Consider the following 12,685-nt stretch of genomic DNA (forward strand, 5'->3'; position numbering starts at 1 on the left):
CAAATAGTTAATTTGATACTAATATCGATATATTTTTGTCAAATTTTTATGATATCTTCAAACATATATTTTATTCAAAAATAAAAACATCATCGTTTTCTCAAAATCACATAAAGCCATATTATAACATCGACTGAGATAAAGACTAAAATGAAATATTAAATCACGATGTATCTCGCTGCATTGCGTGAGTACGCTTCTAGTATAATATATATATATATATATATATATAATAAAATTATATAATAATCTATAAATAAAATTACATTTTATAAATTAAAATATGGAAAGTAAGTTTTTTTATAAGAACTCCATTGTAGAGTTCTATTAAGATTCTTATTTTATAATGAAGTTTTCAAAGGTTCCATTGTCATTGCTAGTGATGTTTTAGAGTTAATTTTTCATTATATATATATATATATATATATATATATATATATATATATATATATTAGAACGGTATTCGTACAATACAACAAGATACATCTCGATTTTAATGTTTTTTTTTTTTTTGTCTTAATGGATGTTATAATACGATTTTATGTGGTTTTAAGAAAACGATAATGTTTTTAAGTTTTGGAAAAAATATAAATACAAAAATATCATAAAAAATGAAAAAAAATATTGATCAAATTTCTCTTTTTTTTATGTATTTCTTTATATTATTTTTTTTATTTTTAGTTTAATAATATAATTTTTTATAAATATAATAATTAAACATTCTGTTAGAACTCAATAATTATCTTAATTATATTTTAGATTTTCTATATTTAAAATAGATGTTTATCTTGTATTTGATCATGTTTATCTGCAGTTAGTTACACGAATTTAAAAATAGAGCTTTAATAAGTTGCATTTATACATAATCTACTTGTAATATTGAATTTTAAGTAATATGCATCAATAAACAGTACTTTATACATAAAAAATAATTTTTAATAATTTTTATCAAATGCTTTATAATATAGTGTATATATATATATATATATATATATATATATATATTTAAAAAGTAAATAAATAAAAAATATAAAAAGTGTACGGAAGAGGATATGATTTGGAGGAGATAGTTTAAAGAGGGAAAAAGTAAAACCGTCTAAAAGTGACAATGATATGTAACAACCAAAATCCCTCCTTTTTACCTTCTTCCTTTTAAAATCCATTTTCACATATTAAAATCAAGTATTAAGTGTTACATAATGAGTTTATTTAATCTTTTATTCAATTAAAACAATTTATTTAATCAAAACAATTACAATTATTATATGATAATGATTAAAGTATTAAACACATGTCAACACACCACATTCATTTTCATCCATGTTGATGATGATTTGATTCGTTAATTATCCAACTTGTATCAGAGTCATCTACTCAAGTATCTATATTCAAATATAAGAAATTCAATATATTTCTGTTCGATTCTTATTTTATATAATATATTTTCAAATTTTAGTTTTTCATATATAACAGTAGTTTTAATTGAAAATCCATATACTTTGATTTAATTGTTTGACAGTATCAAAATAAATACTTTAAAAATACATCATATAACATACCATAACATATAGATTAAATAAAGTAATACTTTATTTTAGGATAAATTACATGAAAAAAGTAAAATACTTTAACTTGATTCCTATTTTGTGTAACGTACTTTCAATTTTTTTTTATTTTGGTACCTAAGATGTAAAGTTTTAAACATTTAAATACCTGAGTAACGAATTGAAGACTAATTTTAGATTAAAAAAAATCCATGTCACTAACCACGTCAGTAAATAATATTGAGTTTGATACCACATCACTCGCTACATTAATATGATAATCGGTTAATCTTCAAACTGTTATTCAGATACTTAAATGTTTACATTTTAGGTACCAAAATGAAAGTTTTAAAGGTAAATTACCCAAAATAAAAATCAAATTAACATAAATTGTTTGTTTATTTTGATGTTAAAAATAGCGAAAGATAATGGTTGGGAGATTGTGATTGTAAGGTTTTGTTGGGATATGTAGATAGGTCCACTTGTAACCGTACACCATAACTCCGGCAATTTCATATTATCCCTTTGTCTCATCTCACATTTAATACAAATCATTTATTAAATATATTTTTTATAAAGTGTTTGAAATACATGAAATTAGACACGGTTTTGATCTTTCTGTTTATAAAATTATATAATATTTTAAACGGGTTAAAAACATATTGTAAACAGGTCAAAAATTTCAACCTAAGCCAACCTATTTATTTAAATGAGTTAGACGGGTTAACTCATTTATTTAAATGAATTGAAAATTTCAACTCAACCTGTTAATTATGAGTTGGGTTGAGGTTGGATTAACGGGCTGGGTGACGGTTGTCAATTTCAATACCCACCCAACCAAGAACGCTAATTTGAGTTGAATGGATGCTTATTATGACCTTTTGTTTGATGTTGAATACATGAATTTCATACCCCTCAATTATATATTGTAAAGAGAGAGAAAATGCATTAAATATGTAAATGGGAAGGGAGAAAAGTGTAAATTTGGAGGAGATATGAAATGATAACAAACACTGTGAAATGCAAAGCTAATGTACCTTCACAAATCCTCTTTCACACACGGAGAAAATCTTCAATGATGCCATACATGCAATTTACCAAGGACCATTTCCCTTTTTCTTTCCTCTTATATATATATATATATATATATATATATTTCATCTTCATATTTAGTTACATTCATCAAATTTTATATATCGTCAATAATTCTATGTTTGAATTTGTGTGACTAATTGCAGATAAACATAATTAAATATATGATAAACATATCATTTTAATTACAAAAAATCTAAAATTTAATTAAGATAATTATTGAGTTTCTAACAGAATATTTAGCTATTATCATTATAAAAAATTATATTATTATACCAAAAATTAAATTGCTTCGTTATTAAACTAAAAATTATATTATGTTATTTTTTTAAACTTTTATAATATTTTGAAATTTATATTTTATTAAAAAATAAAAACATTATCGCTTTCTTAAAACTAGAATCGTACTCTAATATCGATGTAGATAAGAATAAAACAAAACATTAACATCAATATTGTACGAATACCTTTCTAATATATATGTGTATATATATTTTGAAGGTTTAAGTTTTAAAAAATAATTAATTGATTTTATGAAATAAAATGAAATTAATTTATTTAATTAAAATAAAATTAGAGTTTTGAATTTGTGGATTTTGTTTGCCGGTCACTCTCTTTACAGCTTGTTTTATATTTTATATCTTCCAATTGTCTTTCTTCTTAAATAAACAAATTTTTTATTATTAATTAATTAATTAATTAAAAAAACCCTATAAAAACCCTCCAATTCCTCCATTTTCTCTTCTCTAAAAAACTTACACCATCCCCACCTTTCTCCCACTCTCTCCAAGTATGTGTACCATGGAAGACATGATGATCAACAACAAACCCACATGTTCTCCAACCACTAAACCCTTCACCATGCACAAAGACTCTCGTATCATCTCCAAAATCAAACCCAAGATTCGCATCATTCACATCTTCGCACCAGAAATCATCAAAACCGACGTAGCAAACTTCAGGGATTTGGTTCAAAGGCTCACCGGAAAACCAGCCGAGAAGAAGAAACTCAAGACGACCAAGAGAACAGAAACGCAGAAGAGATCGAGCTTTTCGTTGGCGGCAGCTGGGGCTGAGGTGACGAGGGAGAAGATCAAAGGGGAGGAGGAGATTTGGGTAGGAGCTAATTCCGGCGGTGGGTTCTTGGGTGGATTTGGTGATCTGGATGGGTTCATGCAAGAACTTAACCATCACCAAAATCATGGCTTTTCACCAGTTCTTCAAAATCTGGAGGCACCCACTTTGGTTAATTCTCATTTGGATTATGGGTTTGGAGAAAGATCGTTGAATTTGCCTACCTACAGCTAATGCTAATCCATTTTCTTTCGGTTTCTAGGTTATTAATTAATTATTAATTATATCTAATCTTTGATTAATTCTTGGCTAATTGATTTGATTAATTAATTATTTGTTTAATTATATATGGTACGTTATTTAATCGTCATCAACCGATGCGAAACGAGTCTTTTGAATCGGTAGTTGTGGATTCTGAGACTTTTATCTCAACAAGAAAGTGTTTCTTGTGGATTTATGTTATGTTAATCCAATGAATTGAATCTTTAAAGGATATTATTATGGTTTCGTTTGTGGATATTCATCATCTTTGTTGAAGTTGCAGTTGCAGTTGCAGTGTCGTTATCAATTAGGCTTCATTAAGTTGAAGGTCTTACAAGTAATGCAATATTTTATACATCTGTTGCTGGGAAAAAGACTTAAGAACTGTATTTGTCATTTATTTATTAACGACTACTCGTGATACTCGAGTATGTGATCTGAAGCTGAAATGGAGCTAAACATGGTCTTATGAATTAAGCTCATCTGAGTCCTACGAATGTATGCATTTGAGACTCATTCCGTTAAGACATCAAATCTCCTTCGGTTAAATGTTTTTGTTTCTTTCAGTTCGTCTTTTCTTCAGCTAGTTTCATAATTTTATTAATACAAGAATTTGGATGGATGTATATGACTTATATCAAAGCATTTATTGTCTACTGATGAAGATATTTGATTTCATTAATTAATGTGATTACTTTTCTTTTATGAATAATTCAAACAAAAACTTATATATATATATATATATATATAAGTTTGGATATATATATATATATATATAGGGTATATTTCTTTTACAACCTTGTGCATTTGTACAACCTTTGCAACCCAATTAATTGAGATATTTATAGAAATGATTGGAGTTCATTTATTATGATTTGAATATTTATGGAATATGAATATAGTTTATTAATTATGATTAATACTTTATATTAGGAAACAATTAATTGATTAAAAATTGAATGGTTGAGATGAGGGTTGTATAGGGTGTAGGAATGGCAAAGAGTGTAGAATAACATCCCTATATATATATATATATATATATATATATATACTTGAGATCACGTGAGACCAACCTGTTTTCATGAGACCTGTGAGACCAACTTTTTACATTTGAAACTTTACAGCAAAATGCTGTGAAGGTAACCTTCACAATGTTTTTGCTGTGAAGGTTCGACTTTTTTAAACCTTCACGGTGTTTTTGCTGTGAAGTTTCAAGTGTAAAAATGTGGTATCACGGGTCTCACGAAAACAGTCTGGTCTCACGTGAACCCAACCCTATATATATATATATATATATATATATAGGGTTGGGTTCATGTGAGACCAAAGGTTTTTCGTGAGACCCGTAAGACCAATTTATGTTTATTGATCAACTTTATAATCTAATGATCTAATGGTTTAAAGTTGTACGGTGACAATTTTGTGATTATTGTGAAGTCTTGTGGCAATTTTGTGATTATGAATGTTCAGATTGTAGATCTAATCCAAGGGTTGAGAATTAGTCTTACCGGTCTCACGAAAAACTCTAGGTCTCACATGATCCCGAGTCTATATATATATATATATATATATATATATTCGAGAAGGTGAAAAATTTAGGAGAATGTGCGAATAAAATATGAGCTACATACCTTATTTGATAAATGGATTAAATGAAATATTATTAAATTAAAAAGGGTATGATTATCATTTTGTGTATAGCATTAAAACAACTGACTTTTACCAATAGAAAATCCGTCGGTAATCCATTGCTAAAGGTCGCATATATCGGTGAAAGTTCCTTAGAAGAAATGTCGTGGGAAAAGACATTACCAACAGATCATCATGGATCACTGAGGCACACATTCACCAACGATTTGCCATCACCGTCGGTTCACCAACACTTTCAAAAAAATTGATTTTTAGAAAAAAATTACCGACAGACGTCCTTCAGTAATCCATCCGTAATTTAATTTTTTAATAATTTAAAAATATGAATTCTTGGTACAATAAAACCTGTCCAAATTGGAAAATAAAATACCAAATAAAAACAAAATCTATTTTTACAAAATAATTCCATAATAACATACAAAATCTTACAATGAGGAAGGGAGATGTGGAACTGCCTCATGAATGTAGAAAATTGTTCGGTCAGCTGCTTTTGTCGAGCTATCTCATCTGTTGTCTCTTTCTGCTGCTGCTTCAAAGTTGCCCTCCTCGATTGTTCCTCTTATAGCGCTCTTCATAGCTAGCCGACTTCTCTTTTAAATGATTAAAGAACAATATACATGTATATAAATACGAAACATACCTCCCGCGATTAGCGACGAGCTCACGCTGTTGCTATGGCATCGAGATCACCAATTATAGCAAATCAGGAAAGGAATCCTGACTGGTCCAAAATCCAAATAGACGGCCCTTGTGCCGGTCTCCGACTGGGTCATCCGGAGGAATAGTGTTGAGATTTGAGTCAAATATATCTCCTCCCTAAGACGTGAATACATCTTCTATGATTTACCAAAACAATATTGTGTTAACTAACTTGTAAACAATTTGGCAACATAACTGTTGTAATTTAAACATATCCTTTACCTGTTCTTAACAAATATAATGCAACTCTATAGTATAAGTCTATCGTTTACCCGACAATGATAACCTAAACTAATTAATACTTATCTATTCTATAAAACTAATCAATCCTATAAAACAAACTAAATCGATCACGAAAGTTGAACTTACCGTCGCTCTAACCGCATTCGGGTAAACGTATAGTAGATATGAGGATTCGTAGACAGAGTAGTCGCACATGAAACGGGCTTCCTATTGTTGTAGTGGATCCTCTCAAAAAGATCACCCGCAGTTGTCTCACCCATGCGTCTCTCTAGTAACAACTTACAATAGAAAATTTAAGTTGTTAGTAGACATCAAATTCATAAACAATATACATTTAGTATAGTATATGACAAATTACCATGCAATACTGATGCTTAATGTTGAACGAAACTGATAGAAACCCCGATGTGCCTGGACGACTCTTACTGGTGGCCTAATTGTCCCTATATTGACACCTAAATGCGTCGATATTCCACACTTACTCGATCAATTACAACTCGCTACAAATATTCAACCATACGTACTCGATCAATCATATCCACCAATGCACCTCTAGGATGCAGTCCTGGTGGTGTCCCCAAACTGGCGTGAAGTTTTGACCATCAAACTGTACAACATCGGCGTCTACGATTGTCTCTCGACCCGTTTACGAGCGACCCTCATCTGATCTAGGTACCTATTCCGCAAGGTACAATGGAAGGCATTGAAAATGTCTGCCTCCTAATAAGGCTCCCAATTAATTTACCCTGCATACGCATTGTTTGTATTAAGTAAAAAACTAAAACAAATAATTTGGATCCAGTAAAATACAAACCCGAAAATGCTTGAACATGAGCCTGATGTGATACTCAAGGACATCCCCATAGTAAGCCACAGACCATCCAACATGGACCAAAAGATGAAGGTGACCTCCTGGACAACTGGTGTGTCTAGAAACCTTCAAAATTGCTAAATATACAACACAAGAAAATTAGTATTAGTTTATTATGTACTAGCTTAAGACCTTATACCATATCTACTTACTCGTTGCTTGCCACCTGGACCACCAGGAGTTGACTCGGATGACAAGGCGTTTATGTCATAGTATTCACGCCTCTAGTTCTTAATCCTGATATGGGGGCAAGGCCACCCACCGCATCATCTCTTGTTGAATCTGATCCAATCCCTCGGTGAAAGTGCCGACGATGTAATTGTCGAACTTAGCGGCACGGGTGTCACCACATCTGACAGAGCTGCTATTGCCCTTACTAGAGCCTATACCTCTATTATCGCATCTCTTCTGAGATAAGAAATTGGATTGACTATTCTAAAATGAAACTATAGGTGTAAATGTGTAATTGTACAACAATCCATCATCATATGTCCCTTTAAAGAAATTTAGAAAAGATTTAGATGATTTTAAAATCGTAAGTGCATAAACACAAAGATATAATTAATAAATATCCATAAGCAAACACTGTGAAATATTGTCTACATGACTAAGACATGCTAGTTGTCAGATTGATGATCAAGTAATGTAGGTTCATGTTATCTGAATCATCGTTTATGTCTTCATATTCTTCTTCCTCGTCGCTAGCTTCAATACTGGATACATCTTCCTTGTCGCTACTTTCGTTATTAGATGATCATGATGGTCAAGAATGGAGATGATGGTGATCACTCATGTGACAAGAATGTGTATGTTATATGAGTTACTCGTTCATTGATTTGAAAGAATTGTTCTTCGTTCATGTTATCATCATCCTCGACATCGCTAACACATTCTTCTACTTCATATATTCCACGAGGCTTCATCTTGACAACAACCCATCAGTCCTTCAAATCCTAGTGCCTAAAGGATACGGTGCATAATACACTTGTTCTGCCTGTGATGCTAGGATGAATAGGTTGTTAGTTTTTAGTCTAGACTTGTACTTGATATAGACCAACCCATGTTTAGGGTTGACTCTAACCCCCATGGAATATCAAACCAGGTACACTTAAACAACACCACAATGCAATGTCTTACATCGTAATATTCCACATCTAACACATCCAATAATCCGTAGTAGTTCAACTAGGAGTCGTCATAACATGCTCCTTTCATACATGCACTGTATTATGTGTGACCCACCCAGTAGCATAGGTTACTATATGGAACTTGTAACTGTTGACGAAATATCCCTTATGTGACTAAGCATATCAACCTGGTCTGTGTCATAGGGATTTCAATTATTCATTTGTTTCACACAAACCGAGCATTACCTATAAAATAACATAAGAAGTTAAACACATTTGTAGAAGATTACGTACATAATTTTCATATTGGTATACTCATGTATTTTTCTAACCATGCATAGAACCTTTCATCCTGAGCTCTATCCAGTGCAACCGCGTCAAGATTAAGTTCTATTTGCCATATCTATTCATCAAATGTCTACTAGAAAGGTTGAACTTCTTCAAAATTCAACAATACATATATGTGGATCTTGTAAACCTCGACTTCATTTAAAATGATCTATTTCCCACTCTTCTCAAACAATCTATGAGAAGCAACCTTGAATATGCTTAGTCGATCGTCTGTTCCTAAATAAATATGAATATGTAAAGAAAGTTTCTTGACTCACGATTATGTAGAGTTTTTATCTATGGATCAAAATACATGAATAGGTGGAGAGTTCATTTACTAGACATGACTCAATGATAGACCCTTCCACCCTTGCTTTGTTTCTAACGGTTCTCTTCCAAGATCCAAGTGTCTTGAACAATGGTTGAAACGATTTACAACATCCAAAATTTTAAGGAGAGGTTCATTTAAATCTCATATATCCATGCCATCGTTTATGGTTTCTCGTGTCAAATTTATCACTAGGTGCTTCATAGAATCAAATAATCCGGACAGGTGGACCTTTTCCAACTTGCAAATTGTTTGAACTATACTTGTTTTCAATGGAGTCAAGTCTTCTATGTGTAACACCCTTGAGCATATTGCACGAAAGAATGTGCATAAATTCATTATCACATAGCATATCAAAGTCGGTACCATCGCTCATAAGCCAATAAGGAGTAATCATTATATAAACACATGACAATCATAACTTTTGAATCTATAAATCTGTAGTCTACAAGGTTTACACACCCTTATATTCGAACCATACCCATCCAGAAACTTCAGCTTCTTCAGCCATAGTTGTTTTACCTGTTTTTTGCTCAATCTGTAAGACGTCTTCAGTTCCACTACATTGCTTCTTCACACTATATTGTAAAAATCTCATCAGTCGTAATAAATCTATATGACCCTTCATGCCTTTATATTGTTTTTCATTTTTGATATGGTCATGACAGTAACGAGATTCTACAAAACGTTCTTCTCAATGTGCATGACATCCAAATTATGTCGGACTAACAAGGTCTTCCAATATGACGACTCCCAAAAGATGCTTCTCTTTACCCAATTATGAGTTGTTCCGATCCTGCTAAATTTTTTATTGTTCGATCGGAACAAGGAGCTCTCTTATACAATTGGAAGGTGAAAGATATGCTCAAAGATTTCTTCACCGGTTAACTTGGATGGTGGACCGAGTGACACCTTATATCCTACCAAAAATTCTTTTCAATCATGTCGGAAGGTGTGCGATCTAAGTTACCATATCCGACAATAGTCAAATCAACATGATTTCCCACCGTTTTTAACTAAAAAGAATCCACCATGCTCATGTAGTATGAGCGTGTTAACTTCCCATGCATGCTTCAACTTGAAAATATTTAACTTCCCATGCATGCTTCAACTTGAAAATATTGCATAGGAAGGGAAGTCGTAGTCGGTCCATAGTAGAATATCCATCATCTCAAATTTATTCTTATGATAAGCATTATACGTAAGAACGCTCTCTGTGTACACCATCTTTAGATCGTCTATTAGTAGCCTAAGAAACACATCTAAATTATGACTGAGGCTCCTTCTACCAGGAATGACTAATGCAAGTTTCACATACGAATCTTTCTAACCCATCCAATGAGGTAAATTGTAGATGGTAAGGAAGACGGCCCATAGTAAATATGGATCACAGGGGTTCATATATGAACATATAGCTCATATGTGAATCACATTGGTTCACGTATGAACCTGTTTGCCGCTTATTTGTAAACGTTACGAAACTACCCCATCTGTTTTTCATATAGCCGTAAATTACCAGCTTAAGTCGCAATTATTGACTAGTCAAATCCGATCTTGACCGTATGAAATGTTAGAATCACTTTTTTATTTCTCAATTATTCACCACTTCTCAAAATAACCTATATATTTGTACGCGTATGTATATATATGAGACAAGCTCAAACGAGAATACGATCAATTTGTGAGAAAACGAGAAATAATATGAGCCAAACAAATCATTAATCAAAAAATACGATAAATAAAAAATAATTTAAAAAATTAGGATAACTATCATTTTGAATTGAATAAAATTTATAAAATCTTATTATATCTTTTTGTTTTATTTATTTTTAATTTTAAATAATTAATTAGTTTTCTTTATCAAGTTCTAAATAAAAAAGTTTAGATATACTTTTGATAAAATAATTTCATAATTTTCAACAAATATCACAAGTGATATACACGATCAATTCATATGTGATAATTGCAGATATTTTGTTAATCATATGTGATAATTGTAGATTTTTTTTATTAATTATATGTGATTATGTATATTTACATTTATAGATCTTTTGTGATTTAAATATTATCACATGTGATAATACGTCACTTATATTCAGACGCATATTATCTATGTCATATGTACAAAAATTAACATCGCGGATCATATAGATCATATGTTAAACGAAGTTTATCACATATGATTCAAAACGTGGATCCAAAAATTTGAAAAAAAAATGGTGAAAATATTATGAATTAATTGTAGATTTCACATACGATATTTGATGAAAATTTTGAATTTTTTTTATTTACATATATCTAGAAAAAAAGTTCTATAAAGTAATTATGAATTTAGTAAATTAAAAAAATAAATAAATCGAATAGATATAATTAGATTTTTAAAAATTTATCCAATTCAAAATGGTAATATTTTAATTATTAATTTTTTATGTTATTTTTTAATTAATGGATTATGTGACTCATATTTTTTCTCGTCTTCTCGCAAATTAATTAGCTTATCGTATAATTCTTCCTATATACGTTAAATCAAATGAGAAACACAAATATGTTACAAAACCATGAAAACCGATACAAAAATATTTTTTATATGATATTTTTTCATCAAATGTTAGGATTTAAGATATTGATTAACATATATTTGTTTCATAATATACTAGTCTTACATGTATTTTTATTTCACCATATTTTTTATATATATTTTTCATTTCACTAGGTGAACCAAAAAAAAATTTCCACATGTAATCTTTTCACAAGATAAACACAAACATATGTAAAACAATATTTTAAATCATAGGTTTTGAAGAACAAAAATCATGAAAAAATATATTTTTATAATGGTTCGTACGAGTTTGTAAAATATTCATGGTTCTAATTTAATTATTGTGATATATAGAGAGAGGCGGATCTGGTGCATGGTGGTAGGGGTCCTAGGCCCCCAACAAACCCATCAGTTTAAAAAAAATATAAAAAGATTTGTTTAGTAAATTTTTCTATATTGTGTGTCCAATAAGAACAAGACAAGGGCCCCAACTTGATATCCTGATTGTTAATTGGTCCATTTACAACACACAATGATATTTTCGTTCAAAATATAAAATATAAAAATTATACACCTCGATGAATTAGTAAAAAGTGAACTGAAAATCGACTTGAATAAGTTATCTTTATTCGGTTAACAAAATCATTTAAGCCGAAAAGGAAAACCCAAAACCGTTTTCATCCGGATGAATTATTTGGTTTTGAAGTTTTTTATTTCAATACCCTTAAGTGTGCGTCCAACTATAAAAGTTTCTGGACCCCCCACTATATATATATATATATATATATATATATATATATATATATATATAGGAGTGATCATATGAAAACCCCTCTCATTTGTGTAAACCATGCAAACCACCTTCATCTGTCGATTTCATTGTTTAATCTTATGAAATTTTTTCATGAAATTGTTTAATCTTGTGAA

The 12,685-nt window shown here is 30.4% G+C and overlaps 1 protein-coding gene across 1 annotated transcript; it reads left to right on the top strand.

The window, feature by feature from the left end:
• Positions 1–3,419: 3,419 nt before the first annotated feature.
• On the top strand, positions 3,420–4,023 carry LOC112518657 (VQ motif-containing protein 25-like). Its single transcript, XM_025126431.1, has one exon. The coding sequence runs from the start codon at positions 3,429–3,431 to the stop codon at positions 3,942–3,944; it is 516 nt and encodes a 171-aa protein (XP_024982199.1). The 5' UTR covers positions 3,420–3,428; the 3' UTR covers positions 3,945–4,023.
• The last annotated feature ends 8,662 nt before the right edge of the window (positions 4,024–12,685 follow it).

This window comes from Cynara cardunculus (genome assembly GCF_001531365.2).
Source record: "Cynara cardunculus var. scolymus isolate 2C chromosome LG 9, CcrdV1, whole genome shotgun sequence".
Classification (NCBI taxonomy): Eukaryota; Viridiplantae; Streptophyta; class Magnoliopsida; order Asterales; family Asteraceae; genus Cynara; species Cynara cardunculus.

Bases quoted from the DNA above. Each gene is read 5' to 3' on its own strand.
- LOC112518657 (XM_025126431.1), top strand. From the start codon at position 3,429: ATGTGTACCATGGAAGACATGATGATCAACAACAAACCCACATGTTCT.